The following is a 23466-nucleotide window of genomic DNA, read 5'->3' on the forward strand; positions in this document are numbered from 1 at the left end:
GCCTACTTTGTTTTCTAAAACTGTGCTATTTTAATATTTTACTCCATCACAATGCCTCAGATATGTTCTAGAGTCGACTTTGAGCTCAGCACAAAGAAAGTCGTTTCTCTTTTTTTATTTTATCATGTGTGAGATGGATCACAGGAACACCTGCTTGTTTCCTATGAGCAAACAGCCAAGCTGCACTTGTATCTTTGAAGCCTTTTAATAATGCCAGTTGACTTCAAGTATCATTTTCTCCACTGTTTTTGATCGCTACTAATTATTATTATCGCAATACATGCAGTCTTCAGGTCTAATGAACAGGGACAGAGGCTCCCAAATCAAAACAACAGCTCTTCAAAGAGCGCAGGTTCACAGCTTCTTGCGCACACGCACGCACACACACGCGCACACACACACACACACACACACACACACACACACACACACACACACACACACACACACTTCATGTCAAGAACAATCCATCATTTAGTAATGTTGAATGCTTGTAAATTACTTTTCACCAGATGGACATATGTGCGAAGAGAGTTGTGATTTACTTGTTGTTTTCTCATCTTCAGGTGCTAAACTTTGTGAGGTCACAAATAAAGTGGCACATGAAAACCCATGACAATACATGATAATGTTGCCGAGAGAAAACAGGGACAACTCCAACTAGTCCAAATTGCACAGATTAGAGCTGCAACATAAATAAAATCCCTCTCTTTATGCAGCAGTGTGTCATTAAAGACGGTGGGTGTGGTAGCAACTACAGAAAATTTGATATTATATATTTACTGTTTGTTGGACTTAATGGGAAAAATATAATTTAAAGGATTGTGAACAAAAACACAAACTAAAGATGTACGACGAGCCTACACTTCCTCCAACTATCCACAAACGAAGGCAAAATATTCAGCATCTCAAAGCCCCCATCCAGGGAAGGGTGTCGTAGTAGCTCACCAGTCAATCAAGAGGTTTCACCCCCTGACAGAAACCATCTTTGAGAACAATATATTTAACATGTTATAGGTTTGTTTTAGTTTGGTCCATGTGCCATCCACCAACATGGAGGAGCCAGGATTTATTTATTTATCTGTTTTGCAGGCAACAACCAAGTAGTGATCAAGATGCTTTTGATTCACTTTGGGGGAGCCACCATGTTTCCAATCTTTTTTTAGTCTATGATTGTGAGCAACATGTACTGCTAAATGCATATTCTTTAGATCAAATCATATTTTATTTCTTGGAAAAAAAAAATCATTATAATCAATCAGTGGAGTCCTGATAATTATGCTCAGTCTATAATGCATCGGTGCATCTTGAGTGAGATTCTTGATTTTTCAAAACTTAAATGTCATCTACAATGAACTTTTGAATATCCCCTTTGAGAATTGGCGAGTTCATAAATACACTGCACACGCACTCAGGGGTTGGCATGTAAATTGACACGAGACATAAAGAGGTGAAACTGCTTCCAGGCCTCTCGTCACACAGCGTATCTGAATCTGTTTCAACAGAGCAAGTGCAACACTCCCAAACAGATGTTGTGCCATGTGGAAGGGGAGAGCTGAATGACACTGATGATAAATGACAGTACCAAGCAGGGGAGGAGGAGAAACTGAACGTGGCTGTCAGGGGCAACTATGCGAGAGGCAGAGAGGGGGCGGAAAAGGGAGGGAGAAAATGAGATACAGTGGGAAAGATAATAAGACAACAAGTCCTTAAATGCACTATTCATTTTTAAAATCATACTCTTTAAAAAGTCAAAGAAAACTGTCAAAGTCCAAAGGTTGATACATTGTTTTTATTTTAACTTCAATTAAAGGTTAAGGGAATATGTGATGAGGAAGGCAAATTAAGTATTGATGCTGATTAACAAATTCATTCTGTGCATTTTCAAGACAGTGTTTCACACAATTTATAGATGTTAAATGTAATTACATGTCTTGTTGAGAGCATATTTTATACTTGGGCTCTAATTAAGAAATATAAATCTTATGGAACATATTTATTGGGTAATTGCTTAATTGTTTAATATATAAATGACAATGTCGGATAACGAGATTACCATGAGATGTTGTTAAACTGACTTAGCATACACTGGTATGGAGTGAAATCAGGGAAAGCAAGCAAAAGAACATTTTGAAAAACTGCCCCCGCTAGATATTTAGTACCTAAAGAAATGAATAACTAATAATCACCATTGTCATTAGTGAATTTTATTTATATTCAATAACTTATGGGGCATTGCAACAAATTCAAAGGATCAGTTTGCATACAACAGATATTTAACAGTATTTGTTACATATTGGAGGTGAGGAGCATTTTCAAGGCAGGGAGGGTCAAACTAAATGACAAGATATCTGAATTCCGCTGCTTTGATTTTGAACATTCGCTCTTTTACAAAGTCTCCCGACTTTATGGAAAGTGCCCTACTTTGATTCTTTCCAAAGTCTTTTGCTAACTCCCACTCTGCCTGCATTCTAAACAGGCAACACACATCGACACAGAGGCTACAGGCCTGCTGTGAATGTCGATTGCAGAGTATTCTGTGCTGGCTAGAACCAAAACCTTGCTCTTTTCTAGACAGAACATTTAGATGAGGGCAATGAGTTCAAATGAGTTGCATCACTGTGGGTGTAATGGAAACAACCTGGGACTGAGTATGAGAGCTTTATTTTGCAATAGATAGACACAGCGGTGTGTCGATATGAGGTACTGGAGGAAGAGGAACAAAGCAACGGGGAGAGACAGAATTCAGAGCTAATTCAGCCTAACACAGGTTATCACTCACCATTCTGTCTCCCATGCTTGACTGTCAGTTCTGTTAAACACACAGTCAGGTCCCCTCCCTCTGTCCCCCCTGTCTTTTCCTCCATCAGTTCCTTTTTTCATCTATCTATCCATCTGTCTCTCTTTTATTCCCGCTATGCTCACCTTCATCTCTTCCTCTTAACACTCACGTCTCTGTCACTCCCTTCTCACTGTTAATGTCAATGTTAATGCCTTTTAGTCTCAGTAATTTCTCCTCCTCTTTATTCGCCCCCATTTTCTGCCTCTCGTCTTTCCTCCCTCCCTACCACTTTTCCTCTCTCCCTCCTGCTGACTGTGTATGGTGTGATGGATATTGGCTAAGAGAGCTGCAGAGGGAGGGAACTGCAGGTCGGGTTGAAATGGAGAGGGCTTTGAAGAGAGGAAAGACCTGTGAGAAGACGGAGGGAAAAAAGAAGAGCTAAAGAAATAGCTAAAGGGAAAATACGAAAGAGAGAAAGAGAGGGATGAAAAGAGAATACTGTACAGATACACACTGGAATACAGAGTATACAGCATGGTGCCACTAACAATGCAAATTACAATATGCACACATACACAAAATGGTGGTATGCTGTGTCTCATTATAAACCAAATGATCTCATAGAGCAGAGCTTTGTGTGTGCGGCTGTGTGCCACTGTCATGTGCACATTTTCTATAAGTGTGTATGCTAAAGGTGTAGATATTGAGGGATATGTGTGATACGACATAGAGTTTGACCTCAGGCAAGAAAGAGTTTGAACAAACTCAAGACTGAGAGAAAAGAAAAACAGACTATCTAGTTTACATGTGACATTAATCGATGTCAAAGTAATTTTAAAAAAGAACACAAAGTGTATTCACCTCATTATTTTTCAAAACTGAATAAGCATCAACATCAATAATTAAAATCACACTGGATACTTCTTAGGTTTCACTAGACTGCTGATTTTAGAGCAAGATCTCAAGTCATTTTAGATTTAAGTAAAATTCAGCAAGTCTGCAAACCGAAGTTTCTGCTTCAGGTTAACTCGATTGTATAACATAATTTCTATGGAATCATGCTGTTGATTGTAGATTCTGACTCAGCACTAATCCAGACTCATCAGAGTTGGCTACATTTTCCACTCTTCAGCTAGCGTGTGTCCACTGCAGGAGTGGAACCTGTGGTCTTCTGCTCTTATAGCTGATCCACACCCCATCCGATTCAGTGGGACTGTGTGGGTAAATGGGCCTAATCAACAGGCCCCACTACATAAACTAATTCCTGTTGTTCCTTTTAAAATACCTGGCATATTATTAAAATGCGTAAACAGAGCATCGTAAAACCTGTATTTCCCTTTAAATACACAACGCATGTACCGTTCCACACTGTAACGTTTTAAAATGAATTCAAAAATGAAGTGTTAATTAGTGTGTAGAACAGTGTGGGCGGATTCTTATAATTGAGAGTATTACTAATGCATAATCACTGAGCAGTAGATATTAGACAAAGAAAGAGGGAGATGTAGGTTTTGCCTTTAATGAAGGACACTTTTGTGTCAGATGTGCGTAGTCGTTTGCATATTCAGATGTGCAAATGAATATCTGAATTCAGAAACGGTAAGCCTGGGAGACTCCGTAATTTGCATTTGGACTGGAATATTTTTAAATGCAAGAAATATCACAAAATGCTGCTTGATTAGGAGATTTTATTTTTCCCTTTGCCTCATTTAATATGGTCTGGGGGGATGTCTTTAACAAAAATGCAGATGTATGCTTTTATGTGATGCTGCTTACACAACTTGCTCTCGTCAGGCAGCACTCCAGAACCTCTGTTTTTTTAACAGGTAAACCCATTTCAAGGAGTGTGACACAGAGAGAGAGAGTGATGGAGAATGTGGAACTGTGAAAGCAAAACAGACAGGCTGAAAACATGACAAGGCAGCCAAAAACAAAATAACGGTGAAAGGTATGCAGTGGTTACAGAGAGAGTGAGGCAGACAGAAAAGAGAGAGAGGAGGAGTGGTTGGATGTAACACAATATAAAAAGATGAGTGAAGGAAAGAATGCCTTAGGGGAGAGCAGAGAGAAAAAGGCCATCCTGTTAACATGCTGACTTACCTGCACGCACACACGTTCTCATGCAGACGTACACACACAGCATGATGACAGCCTTTCCAATTTTAAATATCACTTCCAAACACATTCCCGTCTCGCTGTCTGAAAAATCTCCCTATCTTAGCGAACTGCTGGTCACAGAGCAGCCTCCCTCCATCCTACCTGCGGTGAAGCTCGCTGACACACTTCGTTGTGGGACTTTGTTGCGCTTTACCTAATGATGAATTATGCATCGGCCGCTGTCACTTTGAAAAATGCAATTACCTCAGTGATAAGGCAGATGGGCCTGTTTTGTCTGGCATATGCTGTGCATCTATTAAGAGTTTCGAGCTGGAAACAGCAGCACAAGCACACAAAGAGAAGGCATGAGGACTGGTTACATTATGCATTCATGAACATATACATGCACATGTACACACACTGCAGGTTTAGCCAGTGTTTGACGCCCGTGGAAGATCCACAAAAACATCACGTACAACAAATATGTGAAACAAACATAGTACTCAGATCAAAATGATTTCTAACTGTTTGGTGTTTACAGGATTTATCATGGTGAGCATGTCGAAAAATGTAATTATTTATTTATTTTTATTTTTTTCTGGGGTAAAGAAAACAACAATTCATACAATTTAGATGAAATGAACTAGTGAAAACATTATGAGGATTATTCTACATTAAATTCCTGCCAATAGTTCCCTTTCACCTAAATTTTACACAATGGACCATTAAGGCTTAATTAATGAATTACAAGATCACTGCATTTATATCTTTTTTCCACTGAACAGTGAGATGAAAGTGGTCAGAATGAAAGCCAAAATTAGAAAGAAAAGGCACTGAGCTTGAATACAAAGTCAAGTTCTGCTGGAGTCTGTCACCTGGAAAAAAATACTTCAAAAATCCAAAATGAATGAATAAATAAATGCTGGCCCTTAGAAGAATGCACATCTACACTGAGACCCAACAGTCCCTTAATCAAATCACATTTAAATTCACTAGATCCAGTTTTTTATTTGGATCTCATAAGTAGTAATAGAAAGAAAATGTATTCTATGGGAAATCAATGATTCTCTGATCGAGATCTGAACCCAAATTTAATGGGTTCTTCCCTGACCCAAACTACATCCCCCCCAAGTTTCATGTTAATCCTTTCAGTGTTTTTTTTCGAGTAAGTAACTCAAACAAACAAGGATGAAATAATAACAGCTGTAATCATTACAAACGAGATGCAGGCCTTATTAACATAGCTTTATAAGGATTTAAATATGAGCGCTGTGCTGTTAATGCAATGACTTAACCGCTTTTAAACATTTAAATACACAGTTCTTTGTAAATCCCAAAGTGACTGCAGTTTAGTAATTAGCTCTCCAACAGATGAGTTCCTCAATAAAGCTTAACACCAGAGTAAGGAGCTGAAATATGAACACAACACAACTGGGATGACACTCAGCAGCCACTGTTGGTAGGCATCAATTTCCTTCCTAACGTATGGTTTAAAATTGTTATTGCAGCGGTTATTATTGCATAGTATAATATATTATTTCAAATAAAAATATATATATTGGAATTTGATGAAATGCAGAAGACAGATACAGGGAAAATGCAGTGGGATACAGTGAGAGAAAGGTAAAGGTAGAAGGATAGAGTGAGAATTAATACTGATGTGTGATGGAACTAATTCTCATTCTAGATCATACAGGGATGCTCTCTGCCCTGCCTCCTCCTCTCCTCTCCCTCCTCTTTTCCTTAATTCCTTCATTATCCTTCCTGCCATCTTCACCTCCCCACTTTCCAGATCATCCAAGTGAAAATACACTCATCTTTTATCCTCTTTTCTATCTCGGTTCATATCATCTTTGAAGTGTGCCGTTCCTGCTTCACTCTTTCATTTGCTTTACTTTTTCTCTTCTCTTTCGTTCAGCCTCCCTGCGGTCATTGATTCAAGGGAAAACCAAGATGTGCTCTTTAATTAGCCTGGAGAGAAGCTGGTCATCGTAAGATGGCAGCACACAGAGAGACAAACACTGAATGATAAGAACACCAACAGTTTCACTGGTGGTAAAATAGGGGTGGATGCAAAAAAAAATAGCACCTGAGCAACCTAACAAACAGTGATATAATTTGACTTAGCTACAACTTCAATATATTGGTTAGCTTGACCTACAACACCTTTATCAGCAGCTCATAAAGGATGACTGTAGCTACAAGATGGGACAACAATATAAGATTGTCTACAGTCGTGCTAACAGATCTGGGAAGCTGAACTTCGGATAACATCCACATGCTACATACAATCTTAGCATTGTAATAATGACAATCCTTACTATTTATTGTAGGCTAATGTTTACCATGTATACCATCTTGGTTATGCACGTTAGCATCCCATTAACTTAAAGCCTAAAGTACGAGATGGAAATGTCATTAGCATTGCAGATATAACCTAAAGTATCAGACAAAGAGACATTTTGACTTAGATTGAGAAGTAATGGATCAACATAAATTAAATCAATTATCTTGAGGTTGGTGTTAATGAGTGTGACAGGTTTCCAGATGATCTATCCCAAGTGGTGGGAGACATTTCACTTAAAACCCTAAATCCTAACCTCATGGCACTATGGGAAACCTCAACAGGCCATCAACTGTGCATCAATGAATATCATATCAAAATCTGTGTTAATCCATCAATACACCAATACGCCTCACAGTGGCACTGGGTTTAAGATCAGGGAATCAACAAAGTCAGTAGATTCATCCGAAGAACATGAATGTATGTATATAAATATAATAACGTAGTTTCAAGACCAACTTACCAACCCAACATACCATGAGCAATGCCACTAATGTGGCTAAAATGATAGGGGCACAGGTTTGTCCTATGCCCCTATCATTTGTTGGCACCTCTCACTGTATATGATTTGTATTAAGTAGGGTTTGGTGATTGTTACAATATTTAAATGTTAATTAATTTTAGAACACATTGAAAATATTTACAAAAATACAAACTGGTTGATGCAACAGAACACTGTTCAGGACCGCCTCTATAGTTTTATAGAATATTTAACTAAAACATTTCTTTTCTATAAATAGATTTTATGCAGGCTCTTGAACTTGGTCGATAAAGGTGACGTAGAAATAGATTGGTTTGGACTTGAATGCTTCACTTGTGCATGACTTCACAATCTTATAGTGAACACTGAGGAAAAGGGACTGTTGTATCCCTTCAGTGTTCACTTGAGCTGTGTGCATTGTGTGTGTGTTTGACATCTATACCAGATTATATCGGAAAGAACAATAGATGCTTCAGGCTGAAACACATCCACTGTGGACAAGTAGCATTAAAATACTGAGAATTTTTATACAAGAGTGCAAGTGTTGTTTTCCAATTTTGTTGTCAGAGTCAATCTCCTCTGACTCATACCGAGTCTTCCATTGAGTCCAATCTTTTTTATAAGAAATCCTAACTCAACTCTCGTTGGTCCAGAGTATCTCTCTTTCTTAGCCTGACAGTATGGGAGAGAGAAAAAAAAAAGAGTAATGAATGTGTTTTAAATTCAAATCTGACATTATTTGAGTAAATCTGATCTATTCTGGCCTCAATTTCAAACAGGAATTCAATTATTGCTTATGACACTCATATTATTAAGTCTTTAGAATCAAATATTATTGTTCTACATGTGTTTAAACAAAAGTGTGTGTGTTTTAAGCAAGAAAAGAGAGTAGGAAGGCTCTGGTGAATATTTATTATTCTAGAGGAGAAAGACCAAAAAGGGAGGAGGTCACTCAAGTTCTTTTCCAACAATGTAATTAAGTCTAAAGATCAATGTGACACCTAAAGCTGTTAAGATGGAGAAAAGAAGGAGGAACAAGTGTGAAAAGCGAATAAGCTGTAGATAGAAAGTAAACAGCAGATCAAGAGAAATAACGATTGATAGCGACAGGCGAGGAGGGCTTTAATAAAACAGGCAAAATAGGACCAAAAAATGTTTTTTCATCCGGCAAGACATCTCTCTCTCTCTCTATTGCTCTCTCTTAGAATTTGCCAGATTATTAGAACCGTGACCCTCAAAGGCTTCAATCCCCAGCTAACGAGGGCAACGTCTTGAAGTGACATTTCAGAGCCCAGGGAAAGGGGAAAAAAACAGGAAAAGATTAAAGAAATGAAAAAGTTTTTGTCGAGATAAGCTTTAGCTTTAGATTTAAACAGAAAAAGATCACCGCCCCCAGAGATGATGACTTTAATACATACATGTTTGCAAAGAAAATTGAAAAATAGGCAGGCTGTCACACAGATTCCCTCATGACTGACACACACACACACACACACACACACACACACACAAACACACACACACACACACACACACACACACACACACACACACACACACACACACACACACACACACACACACACACACACACACACACACGTCATTTCCCCTCTGGCTCATACATTATTGGCAATTTGGGAAGGGGAAGTTTGTTCACTAAATATTTGATGGACACCCTTAGCTACAGTGAGATTAACAGATTAATCTTGCCGATAGAGATGTGTGCATCATTGCAAAGCTCTGTGTGCATTTGTGTATGTTCATGTGCACGAAATTCACAAAAGTGAATTAAAAATGCACCCAACATAGCTCAAACTTACTGATAAGGGTCTTAATGTTACAAGAAAAACAAACAACTGAAAAAAGGCATAAACAACAGTAGCAAAGCAGAATAAACTGTACACGTGGGGAAATATCTAATTTTCTACTGTTGTTCTCGTACAAATTACCACAAGTAGTCCTGTGATCTCAGTTGACTTAGTTTTCATTGTCTTGTAGGAAAGGTCCTATGTATAATTCACAAATTCACAAGAAGTGATGTATTGTGACGGATTCGGGTTTGTTTGTTCAGAATCAATACAGCAGAGTCAAGCAGCCTAATCTGAGGAAAAAAAGATGGAACCTGAGTGGAGGCACTGCAGTCTCTCCCACTTGAGACAGTCTTTCAATTTAATGTTCATGGTTTTTGGAAACTAACTATCCTCTCTTAAGAATCACCGCTGCAAGAAAGAATAGGGCTCAGCTTTAAGTCCAGTGACACCAAAATTAAAATCACTGTCATTTTGTGGAAAAAAACTCTTGATGGAACCATTGCCTTCAGTGGCTTTGCTTGTAGGGGTGAAGAAACTCTGTCGATACAGTTAGATACAAGATACAGTGGTCCAAATACAGTCTGTTGGGTTACTTGCTAACGGAGAGCTAAGTGCTAGCAGTTGTCAGCAATACTAGTTTCCCAACCAGCCGCAACATTTTGAAATTTCTGCAACCATATTTTCCAAAGATGAATTTCACGGTGCAAATTTAAGTTGTCAATTAGTCTTTAGCTGGTCTGGTACAAACCATACACTGTACATACAAATGGACAACATGACAGCTCACCAAAAGTGAAGCCAAAGCTTCTTAATCGCCACCTGGTGGTTGGCTGCAGTATAGGTCATAAACCCCTCCCCTTCACATGTTAGTGGATGGAACATGGACCAAAAAAAGAAGTCAAAGTACAGGTTAAATAAAAATTTCTCAAAGATTGCGTTCTGTCATTTCAGATTATTATCACACTGATGAATGTTCAAGTTATAATTGTTCTGATAAGGTTGGAATAATTAATCATTTGATGATATTAAAATGGGGTGAAATGTCATGAGTGACAGGTAGGAATAACTCGTGATTGGTCGAAAGTGTACACTGATGGGACCATGCACACACGGCTCCATTCCAATCGGTACTGTGCAGACTCTGACTCCAAATGCACAAGATGGTGGTCTTTGTATCTGCAATATTTCAGCTTCAGAGTTTCACACTCAGAGTTATGGACATTTTCATTGGGAGGTCTTCTACCCTTGGTCACTGTCCAGCTGCAGGTGGACATACAGCACATTGTCTATTTTGGCAGCAGAAGCTGAGAAAGAGAGGGCTATTACTTATTATTTTTTCTCCCTTAACCCTCTGCTAAATTCAGTCTGTTGTATGCCATCAGGTTGTTTATCAGAGTGGGATTTACCTTGAAAAACAAGCATAAGAAGGCTCCTCCTCCGCCTGAGGAGTTTGCTCATACAAGAGTGACCAGCGGCCACTTTGTGGGGCACAGGCTGCAGCCTGGAGATTACAGAGCCTGCAGAGATTTGCTGAGGATAAATGTAAATCTGAGCAAAACAATGAATACTACTGGCCAAGATTGTTTAAGGGGATAAGATGTTCAGAAAACTCTGGCTGTATGTGGGATTGAGTGTGTATATCAGAGTGTGTGTCTGTAACTGTGTGTGTGCATGAATAAGATTAGCCTTTCTGATAGGGGCCGAGCATGTGTGGTGTGTGTGTGGTGTGTGTGTGGAAAAAGAAAGTTGTGTGATGAGAGAGCTGTAGGGAAAATTCCAAAACCAAAAGCTGTGCAGCTTCAAATGAGAGGTGGGCTTGGATCAGGATGGATCACCCACACATGTACACTCATATATATAAAGTGTCTTACTGGAAGTGTGATTACACAGTGATTTCTAGTGTTTTGGATTTTTTACATTCTGTCTGATTAAAAACCAAATCCTCACAGTACAAGCCACTGATATAGGTTTAAAAATGATCTCTGTGTCTCTCTCATAACAAATCAAACACACTGGGTCCGTCAAAATGACAAATCTCTGTCTTTCTCACCAAAGTCGACAAAGGAGGACTGTCCCACAACGCTGGCTGGTGGCTTTTCTGGCATGATTTTAGATTTGTTGAAGGTCCCGTCCTGAGAGAATAACAACAACGTAGAGAGACAGAGAGAGGGGGAGAAAAGAGTAAAGGGGATTAAGCAGTGCCATAAATACTCATACATATTGGACTGTGGGCTGCTGTTTTCTTCATGTGTCATGAATAAGTCAACTTCAGTTCAATAAATGTAGTGTATAATGTCACAGATCCAGTGGCTTTGGTTTGAGCCGGTGTAAAAATGTGCATAGTGTCTCTATGCCACAGGACCAAGGTTCAGGTACCTCCAATGAACTATTGCAAAATAACACAAGATGTTTTTTGTCCATCAGTGTGTAGTGTGTGCATAAACATGAGAAGTGCAGACATGTGCAAAAGCTTCATTGCCCAGGAGCTTATATGTGAATATAATAATCAGATGATGGAAAACCACAGCTGCATGGTTCTAAATAACCAGCAGACTGTGTGCATGATTTTCACAGCAAGGAAAATATCCCCCCAAATAGAGACTCATATTATGTAATGAGATAAAATCTGAAAATTAAACAAATTCAAACATCATATTGGAGAATTTGTTATGTTTAGAGAAAACATTTTGCTCAGGTAACTCACTGAATAATGACATTTGTTTGCTTCCTTTTATATGCAGCTACAAGCACTCATTGCAGCAGGGAGTTGTTTTAAGTAAAATGTTACAAATATTACCAAATAATTTAATAATTACTTTCTGGATTAACAGTAAATCAATACAATCTTTAAATTACCTCAGAGGTCATAGTAACGGCTGTAAAATGTGTCTAACCAATACGTAAAAAAATCTCACAATTGACAAACAAGAAATATGTAACATGTTGTTTAAATATTTCCTTAAACAACTAGTTTACTGTTAAAACCATTGCTGATTGACTTTATTCAGCACAAACTGATCTTCTGCTGCAACCAAGGATTTGGTTATTTTCAGAATTGATCAGATAGCTGTGGCATTTATTAACATGTAGTGTCACCACAGGTTATGTGCTTCTTGATGCAGCTGGTGTGTGTTGGCTCACATAGAAACCAAGAAACCAATGGGAGTGTTTTGACACACATTGAATGCCACTGGTGTGTTGTGCCCTTTACAGTGGGAAAGAGAGGAAAAAAGAGGAGAAAAGAAGAGGTCATAAGCATATTAGGGGGAAATTGTGTGTGTGTGTGTGTGTGTGTGTGTGTGTGTGTGTGTGTGTGTGTGTGTGTGTGTGTGTGTGTGGGTGCATGCGTGTGTGTGGGTGCATGCGTGCGTGCGCATGTAGGTACACATGTGAGGAGGAGAAAGATACAATAATAAGTCAGACAACAAAAACATACATTATGTAAGAATGTACATATATTTGTATGTACATATCAATGTCAATGTATAAACTACATAACATTTGCATGATATATATGCATACACACATGTTAATATTCTCCAGTGATGGTATCATATAATGAATATCAAGACATGAGAAGCAAACAGGAGGTAAAGTGAGACAGACATCGACTAGATATCAGTACAACTTGTGATTATAAGTCATCACAAACCTATGCAACTAATTCATTCAAACATAAATATCTCCTGAATGAAATGTAAGAAAATAAGTCAATGTACCATGGACAATAAATAAATACAAAATTACATTTTTAAATTAATTAAACATATTCATTTGAGTAATTATTGCTCTCCACATAACATTGCACAGATTCTCCTAACACTGTTCCCATGACACTGACATTGTAAAGCAACACAATGTCACACTGATTTCATGTGGGAAGAAACACATGAATGAAATGTTATCAACATCTACTACTGTCCAATGGTAAATGGACATCTTTGTTTGAACCAAGGTTTTCCCAAAGTGAACACGCATAATACACTTATGTTCTTTATGTTCAGGTGGAAAAGTTCTTCCTACAATGACAAGCAAATGACATCAACTGATTAGACGACTGTCTATTTTAGCTTAGCTTTTCTCTTCTCATCATAAATCTGATCAGCTTCTAACAGCAGACAGAGTGATGGGGATATTTATTGAGAGGAACCTTCAGAAATGCCAGAATGGCTTGTTAAGTCTTCTGGAGGCATCATGATTCTTATTCCTCCAGACAGACTGTCACAGAAAGTACCATATTGATCATCCTACTGGCAGACTACCCTGGGACATTTAGATTAGCAGACTAATGAATAATGCTGCTAATGTGATAGTCCAGATTCATGATGGTGTAACCTGAATTTTAGGTTGGTTAGTATATCAATATTTTTACATCTGAAGGAGGAATTCCCACACTCTGAATATATTGAATCTGGAAATGTGTGTATAGAAAGAGTGTTAATAAGCATTAATAATTAATAACAATACACTTCATGAATCAATTATATGATCAAATGAACTGTAAGAGGCCTCAATAGTTATCTTGATCATTGATATGAGCTTATATATTTATTTGATATAATAATTTTTTTTTAGTTGATATTTTTTGTGGGTTTATACCTTTTTTATATGCTTTGATTAGGTTTTTATGAGTTTATACATTTCTTTGATATGTGCTTGCATGTTAGAATATTAATTGTATACATTTTTTGCATATCGTTTTGTATATTATTTGCATAATAGTTTGGATTTAGTTTTGGACAAATTTTTGGGGATATATAATTCTTTGCATAAACATTATATATCATTTTTGGGATATGTGTTTATATTATTTTGCATACGAATCCACCCAATGACTTTAGAGATGCTGTAAATACATTTTATTCTGATTTATTCTGATTTATTCGCTTTTAATTTCAGTGTGTATGCTAATAACACTTAAATACTGCTGACTGTGACAGAAACCCTTTAAGTCACAGTAGATATGTAATTATGTAGTTATCACAGCTACTATAAACAAACCTTCCAATAAATAAATACAACACACACAGACACACAGTGAACCAGCAACATAATTTGTTAAACTTAAAAATATAATTTACGTAAGCAACTTATATCACGATACAGACAACTCTCTGTCTTACATGCATGTGTTTGCTCAACTGAACCACGGAAAAGAAAATGACAAACTGTGAAGCTGATCTGTTTAAGGGAGGGTCAACCAGATTAAAAGCATCCAAACGCGCACACACACACACACACACACACACAATAGGGTTTTAATTCTCTATGTGTTGACTGGTGATGGTTGATTGATTGCAATGTTGCACATGTCATGATTAAAACAGTTTGTGTGTGTGTGTGTGTATGTGTGTGTGTGTGAGTGTGTGTGTGTGTGTGTGTGAGTGTGTGTGTGTGTGTGTGTGTGTGTGTGTGTGTGTGTGTGTGTGTGTGTGTGTGTGTGTGTGTGTGTGTGTGTGTGTGTGTGTCCGACAGTTTGGAAACAGACGATTGATGTGTGAAGATGAAAGGATTACATGTCTTGTTATTATCCTTCCCTTCTGTTCATATTACATCCAGCACATGTAAGGCAGCCACGCACGCACGCACGTGCACACGCACAGTCTAACGGTGCAGATGAATGACATTGACACATGCACATTTGTGGAGGTGTAAGCCATTTGGAAAAACATTTCAGATGAGGGAGTCTGTCTTTTGGCAACTGGAAGATTTTAACATGACTAAAACAACAAAATCATGCAGGATTAATGACAACACTAATGGGGAAAGTGTGTATATGTCAAGTATAGTGCACTAGAAACAATGGGATTAAAGGCTGAATCTACTCAAAGTGCCAGTGTGTGTGAGACTGCAGACACGCAGTACATCAATATTTGATGTATGGCTATGCTAGCCAGGATAAACTTCTTTTCAAATGAAAAAGATAGTGAAACAAGGTGCTGTGCCTCGCTAAAGCCTGTCAAATAAAATATATGATTTATCATTAAAGAAGACAGATGCACTGAAAACGAAACTGCGATTGTTTGTTGAACGTCATACAAGTATATAAGTATCAGTAGAAAACAATAATACACCATCTTCAATAAAAAATGTCTGAATTGAAGGATTTTCCATCCAATATCAGGGTAATTGGTTTCTCTCTATGAGGGAAGGCCTATATAAGCTCTTCTATGTGTGCATTATGCATTTGAACCCAGAGGGAGCCTCTGTAATAGTTATGACTATGCCAAATTAGCATGAAATTAGCTATTTTGTGGGTGGCCATTTCATTATTTTCCTTTGTGAAAATAACAAAATACAAGCCAGCTCCACAGATTAGTTTGTTTAAGTGCCCAATAAAGCAGGATGTTTAAGTGTTTCCCATGTAAATAACCTTCCTGGACGTGTACACTTAGCAAGACTGTGACTGACATTGTAATCCTCACTAAATCGATTCATCAGCATGTCTCTGCCTGCCTGTCTTTGTGTCAGGGTGGTAAAAAGCAGCAGTCGTGTAAATTGGTTTCTATGAAAAATAAAAATAAAGGGACACATCACAAACACAGCTGTTTAAATGCAGCTGACTGCAGAATGTTCATGTGTGTCAATGAGATGACAATCACTCACTAATGAACTTAATTATTATATCAGTCATTATAGAATTGACCTTTAAAACCCCTTGACGCTGCCAATGAAAACACCTCTCTTCACTCATCTCTCTCTGGCTTGTTGTCCCACTCCCCCACCCCTTCTGTGGCTGCCTTCTCCTGTGTAATCGCAGGAAAACAGAGGAACGGGAAGGGATCGAGGAAGACTTAGGGGGAAAGAAAACAGAGAAAAGTAATTAAAACAGAGTGCTGGAGAACAAGGAGTGTGCTGGCCTGTGACCGATAGATGCGGCTGCATTGAACCGAAGACCGCAGTGGGATTAACAGGGGTCTAATGCTCTGAGGATGCTGGGCAACTGCTCGGTCTTGTGTATTTGTGCTTTTATTTGCGAGTAGGCGCGTGTCCTTCCATGGTCATGTATGTCACAAGCCTTTGGATGGAGAGTATTTCTGAATATATCCAGAAGTGACCTCGTATATTTGTGAATTTGGGGGGAAAAAAATGTGTCAAGATAAGAGGAGAGCATTTGGCTTTTCCATAGATAGAATGAGATAGTGTTACAGATAGTCTGCAGAGAACACCATTCTCTCCTGACAAGGTTAAAACTCATTCTGTCTGTAACTGAGTGCATGTTCACTGTCTTGCTCCCAAATCCCCCTGCTTCCCTTCACCAAACAATAAAACGTTATCAGTCAATTAGCAGCTGGAACACTGCACACAATTACAAGACACACTGCCTGCGACATTGACCCTTCCAACAGAGAGAAGAACTAATAACAGATTGAACAATAAGTAAATTATTATAAATAAATGACAGGAAGAAAAACAAAAGAATGCTTCACACACAGTCAGGGAGAGAAACTTACAGATCTTCCATTGAAATATGGTCACATATAATAAAAAACACTGATGTCAAATAGCATCCTGTTTTTACTGAGGCATAATCTACATTTTTTGTTTTGCTTTATGTCAGACAAACAAAGGATTACAGATGAAACAACAAGCACCCAAAGAATGAGTGCCAAGGTTGAACAATTTTAATAATACACATTTTTGATGTTTTTATTCTGGCTATATATAGAAATCTGCATCAAATTACACAGTCACTAGATAAAAGATTTGTACTGTTTCAGGCAAGTTCAGTAGTTTATGACAAAATAGCAAAGCACTCAATCCCGCTCTTAAAAACTATCAAATAATGCAAACAGTCTAACGCCAGATTAGCAGCTGAAGCTCAATGGCACTCTGAGCTAAATGCTAACGTCGGCATGGATGCGCAGAGTGATAATACTAGACAAGATGGAGGACGTCATTCTCTAATGTAATGGATGATCATACATTTTGAGCTAAAGGAGGCACTGGATGAAAGATCAGCAGACAAACTTTTTCAAAAATATATACAAATTATCCTCATGAACACCTCATGGTTATTCATTGAATATAAAAATGCTAGATCACTATGGAGTAAAAGTCAAAGGATCAATAAAGTTGTTGCAATTTCTTCCTCCATGGACTCTGAATCTACGTTTTACGTCAATTTGTGCAATACATATTTCACAAAGAATCTCAAGAAGCATGCTAATGGTGGAGCTGAAGAATTATCAGCGGGATTTATCATCTGTGCACCGTAGACTGTATATTAAAATGGATGACAAGATAGCTTCCCAAAAGTGATCCTGATCACCACCTGGTGGCTGGCTGCAGTACAAGTCATAAACCCTCCTCCATGTTAGCAAACAGAACATGTACCAAATCAGGAGGCAAACTACATTTTAAATATGTTTCTTTGTTGTTAGTTTAGGTCATTCTTATCAAACTGATGAGTGTTCTAATGGTCATGTTCCTTGTACTTTTTGTTTGAATTACTTATTTGATGAAACAGGGTGAAACGTCATGATTGACAGTTGAGATTGACTGGCAATTTATTTGCCAAGAAAAACTACAACTTTGGCTCCAAAAGACGTCTTTGCCGTAAGATGGCAGCATTTATATCTGGGATATTTTGGCTTCATTTCTGGATAGTAACACGAGGTGGTGACCCGTTGTCTATTTTTATATACAGTCAACCCCAGGGACATCGCTACCAAGTTTTTTGGCAATTCATCACAGAGTTGAGCATTTCAGTCTGGACGAAAGTGCTGTCATGACCGACTGGCAGACCGACACTGCCATCCTTAAAGCTGTGCTCCTTACATGGCTATAAAAACAAATGAGTTTGGGCTTTCAGCCAAATTAGTTTTTTTAAAACTCTTTAAACAGCAGACTGGATGGATCCAGAATAATCTTTGTGTTTTCCACTAGAAATTCTCTTGCTTCTTTTCCTCACCTGATCAACATACTTGCCACCCATCATGCATCCTCCTGGTCTTTGGGCATGGCAGTTTATTTGCTCTGTTTTGCTCCTGCTCAGTCTCTCTCTCTCTCTCCACCTTACACACATTCTGTCTCTGCCAAATCCTTCAATCTCCCTCTGTTTCTCTCTTCTTCCTCACCTCCTCCCCTTCCCTTTCTCTGTGATAAGATAGACTACTGTTCGCCTGGTGCCTCAACCTGCTGAATTTCAAATAGGCCCCTTCGACAAAAACCCTGAGCCACGGTCTCCCCTCTCTGCTCACCCAGAATATTAACTAGTCCTGCAGCAGTGCCAACAGTCCTGCACCCCCAACACCAGCAAAGCTTTGTAGATCAGTGTGCTGCAATATGGAAATTAATGAAGTGATTGTGGGTCATCCCTCTCTGATCACTATGAGAATACCTTGGTTGCGTTTTAACAAAAGCACACTTGACCTTCAGATTGGTGCAGTAGTTAGTGGCAATCAATTGCCGGGACCAGATAACTGTAATCTAAACAAACATGATCATTAGCTAACTATGTCTGCTTCATGGAAAACACAATCTGCTTTCAGACATGCATTCAAGTCTGAACATTTTCCTGAAATCTTCCAGACACTGTATGTGTATGTCAGAGTCAGTTACTCCCAACATTTTCCAACATGTTGCTTGCTTGCCCACTCATAAACATCTGGAACATGTGAGGCCATGTAAGAGGACAGCAGGAAAATGACTAAAATATTCACAGTGAGCAAGTGGACGTGCTTTACCCAGGAGCCACCCCTCTGATCTGTGTTGCTGCTTTCAGACATGCACTGTACTCCGGAGATTCTCTGCACTTCCTCTGGAGGAGGTGCATGTGTGTACACAAAGAGTGAGAGCCTCCGGATTATCTGTGGTCTTTCTTCACCTGGCCCCCATTATAAAGACTGCAGGAAGCCGCGGAATCCGATGCGAGCCAGGATCCCCCACTGGATTCACAGCAAGTGGGTGAGGGGGTTCATGACGCTTTTAACACGCAACAACAAATGAAAAATACAAAATACAAAAAAGAGGAGGCGTATACAGTATACGTAGAAGATACAGACGAAGATGTGTTTTGCTGGTTTCAACCTCCCATTATTATCTATTGGGGATTTTGACCACAGGTTTTTCAAACATCACTGGTTTTGTTACTACAGCTTTGTGATTTTGGTCCTATTGAAAGTAATAACCGCAGCAATGTTTCTGTCATATTGTAAACTTTATAGGAGGAATGTGATATATTATTTCAAAGAGAGGAAATACCAGCACTAGCAAAACATATTTGACTTGATTGCTACAAAATGATGATGCACACAGCAATCATAACTCACGCATGGCTGCCCTGAACAGGAACTTTCAAAGACAGGATTTAGAGACAAAAGAAGAAGTTGGGAAACAACAAAGTCAAAGAAGACTTCTTACCTTGCTGAGCCAGGTCTCAAATGCTGGGCCTTCAGTTGTCAGGAATAAATCTGTGATAGGGATGACAGAGACACAAAAGAGATGTTGTGATTCATGATGTTGATTCGTTTTGCAATTATAATCCAACACAGAGCAGGGACTATTCAGCTATAATAAAGAAATGCTGCAGCTCAGCAAAGGAAACTATACACTGTGCGAAATCAATAGAAAGTCAGTTAAACTTTGCTAATGTTGTCTTTATACATAAGGAGTTAAGTATATCATTGTTTCTGTATCCTTAATGCTGTTAAAAAGTTATGGCCCCATGTTTAAGGTCTACAGAAAGTCTGCTGAGGTCGAATGAGATGAGAATTAGCACTCCAGACAATGCCATGGATTATGTGCATGGTAATTTATATTGCAAATATTAGATTATTTGAACATGATCATGTGAAAAGGAAAACAAAAAGGTGGAAACTTCATACAGAAGGAGCCTGGATGGTGATAAACAGTACAGACTTATACATACATATAGCTTTCACTGAAACTCTGGGACTGACTATGACAGTTCAATATGAGAGTATAGGTGGAACTCCTCAAGTCAAAGATGAATTGACTTTTTAAATCATCAAAAGAAAAGCAAGGGGAAAGAGGGTAAAAGATAGTCAGGGATATACCAATGAAAGCAACAGGATTTCACTTTGCTTTCTGGAGGCTTCAGCCCCTGGTTATGCCTGTAGCTCACTCTTCTGGAATCCCATAACCTGCGCTTGTACTCATATTCTTTGCTCTTGAAGCTCAGGCTGCAGGCTGCAAATCTAATGTGGTTTTCTATCTCCCTCTTTGAGAGGACGTTTACTTTCATCACTGCTTTCTCTGGACTGCGGTTCTGCCCTTGTAATTGAACATAAAATAAATATTGGCATTGATCTGCCTTGGGGCCCTGCTATACTCCTACTTGTTGCCGTGCTCTGCATGGGAATATACAAATGATATTGGAAAGGGGGGATGAACGGAGGGAAGAAAGGGTGGAGCAATAATGACAGGAAGAATGATTGTTGTGTGTGATGACACTGTATATGCAGCTGTGGAAATATACATATATAGGCCATAACCAGACTCTTCACTAAAGGTAGACAATTCTATTTAAAGGAAACAGTTTACTTAGTTACAAGTGTCAAACTCTGTTTTGTGTGAAATCTGTGTCTCTTGCAACGTCCATCTGATGATCAGGATTTAGTATAATGAAACAGGCCTCATAATCTATTAATTCAACCTTTGTACATTCACTCAAACATAGAGGTGGGGGTAACATTTGAACTTTAGCTCAAATTAAGAATATACAGTCTAGAAGTTCATCAGACCTTTACCTTTTGACTCAGCACATGACATTCACTATCAGCTTGACCTGTAATTCTCTGTTGTTTTGCTGCACTAGCAAGCAAGGCAGACAATGATCACACCAAAACATTTGAGGAGCTGCATGGGGAAGTGTTTTGTGTTCTACATCATAAACGGCAGAGTAACATGCAACCATTTATTCTTCAGTAAGAACAAATATGCAGCTTTCCACCCAAGTGGAACACACACATACACACATGATACAATATGTAAGGCTCAATTGCAAAGTCAAACCATTTTTAAGATGCTTTACAGTTCAAGCTAAACTTTTAATCTTTGTAACTTTGTGGACTTGCAGATATGTTTCCCACACAGACGTTTTACAAATGCAAATAGGTGTAAAAAATGCATGCATAGATTAGGCAAATGATCACACACACACACACACACACACACACACACACACACATACACATACACACACACAGAGCGTATATGTGCTTGCCTGCGTTACTTAGTGTGTATGGAGGCGCACCGGGTGGTGTGTTGATGAGCTTGGGTAATCAGCCAATCAGGCTTTATAGACAGAATCCAGTCGTGATTGGCTGATTAGGTGTAATGGCAGAGTGTAAGTAAGAGAGGCATGGGGCAGACAGAGGAGCTGCACGGCAAGATCTTCATCTAGTAAACACTTAACATTCTCGCTGTGGGGGGAACTTCCTCTCTTCGCCAATTGCCTCAATTATTTATTTTTACCCAAGTTGACAACTGCCACTCTTTTCTCAAGTAATTTATCCTCCTTTAATCCTCCTGACACTGCCCTGCTGTTCAATCAGCTGGTGTGACTCTCACCACTGTTCGGCAAAGTACTAATGGTGTAAACTTATGACATCAAAGTGGAAAGTGCTTCCGAGTAGCACGTTTAACTTCAACCTGCTCTGTGAGAGGCGATGCATTTTAGGAACAACAGGGGAAAATATACACATAGAGAAGCCAAATAATGTTCACTAAACGAGCAAAACGATAATTTTAATGTGATTCTTCTGGCATTAGTCTCAACTCTCTTCTGCTTTCCTTAGGGTTCCTGCCACAGAGTATTCAACACAGTCTCATAAAGGGCTAGCTGGCAATATAAACCTAACTGTTCCCACTATCACTCACTTTAATACAGCTTCACTCTTTCAGGGACGTTTACTGCTTCACCAAAGGCCTTTAAGGGCCTCTTTCAAGTAAGAAGCGATATAATACACCCCAAGCAGAGGGGGAACAGAAACAAAGTGAAGGCTAAGTGAAAGTCATTTGTGTAATTAAGTAGTTTAATTTCATTGCCATGCTTTGATTTTAGTTTCAAATTAGTGTACTCACACTATTACATTGATATTTATACCATTAATCTTTCCAGTTATTCTGCACAAATATTCAACTATTTATGTCTGTTGTTTGTGTTAAATCTCCTGGAGAATTTACTGATAGTGTAGACTATGTTATTAATTAAACTTTGAATAGAATTTATTTTTTGTTTCAGTTTGGGGGCCGGCTCTCACCTCTGAGTCTAATCTACCATTAATAAGGAGAAGATACTAATTTAAAAGAGCGGATTTGATTTGTAGCGATTGCAGAAAGATTTATCTTTCATACTACATTCCAGAGTTCTGCTAAACTGACCCAGCAACTAAAGGCTAACTTGCTAAAAGCTGCTGAATAAGTCAGGTGTCTACAAACCAAAGTCTTTGGCAACTGCTAATGTGAGATTGGATGTGCAGTCTTCCAGCGCCACAGGGAACATAGTCTCAATTAAAGGAAACTCCTGTGACTTGACACCAGAGTCTTTTTACAGGTCTTAGAGAGTGCTATACAGCATACATGAAAAATGTGTATAAAACTTTTTGAGGGCCCAGACGAAGCTATGTGACGTCTGATACACTGTCTCAAGTGATGCAGGGGTCAGTTGGGGATGAAGATTACAAGTGTGAAAATGAAATAAATCGGGTAATGTGGATTCACACACAGATGATGCCAGACATCTGGAGCCCGCCTCTTATCCCCACTTGAGGTCCAAGGTTGCAATTGCCGCTGCTAACATGTCACACCTGACACCATCTGTGCTCTAGTTGCATGCGTGAAATGTTGGCCCCAGGTTTTGAAAGGGAGGCGAATACTTGTTATCTGCATCAATGTTGCAACAACAATTGCTGGCGTATCCTTTTGAGACTGAGCCAACCACTGGAGGCAAAGTCTCATTGTCTTCAAATACATCTGACTG

The 23466-nt window shown here is 38.8% G+C and overlaps 1 protein-coding gene and 1 long non-coding RNA gene across 2 annotated transcripts in view; both read right to left on the reverse strand.

The window, feature by feature from the left end:
* itfg1 (integrin alpha FG-GAP repeat containing 1) overlaps nucleotides 1–23466 on the reverse strand; it is a 136223-nt gene that overhangs the window by 90011 nt on the left and 22746 nt on the right. Inside the window, exons 7-8 of the mRNA XM_020080272.2 lie at nucleotides 19884–19933; nucleotides 11569–11650 (exon numbers count right to left, since the gene is read on the reverse strand). Coding sequence (XP_019935831.2) covers nucleotides 11569–11650; nucleotides 19884–19933 — 132 coding nt within the window. The remainder of the gene's footprint in view (nucleotides 1–11568; nucleotides 11651–19883; nucleotides 19934–23466) is intronic.
* Nucleotides 9674–11049, reverse strand: LOC138412220 (uncharacterized). The gene is made up of 2 exons (XR_011244717.1): nucleotides 10925–11049; nucleotides 9674–10822 (listed from the first exon to the last, which is right to left on the reverse strand). It is a non-coding gene; the product is annotated as an uncharacterized lncRNA (long non-coding RNA).

This window comes from Paralichthys olivaceus, chromosome 1, assembly GCF_024713975.1.
Source record: "Paralichthys olivaceus isolate ysfri-2021 chromosome 1, ASM2471397v2, whole genome shotgun sequence".
Taxonomy (NCBI): Eukaryota; Metazoa; Chordata; class Actinopteri; order Pleuronectiformes; family Paralichthyidae; genus Paralichthys; species Paralichthys olivaceus.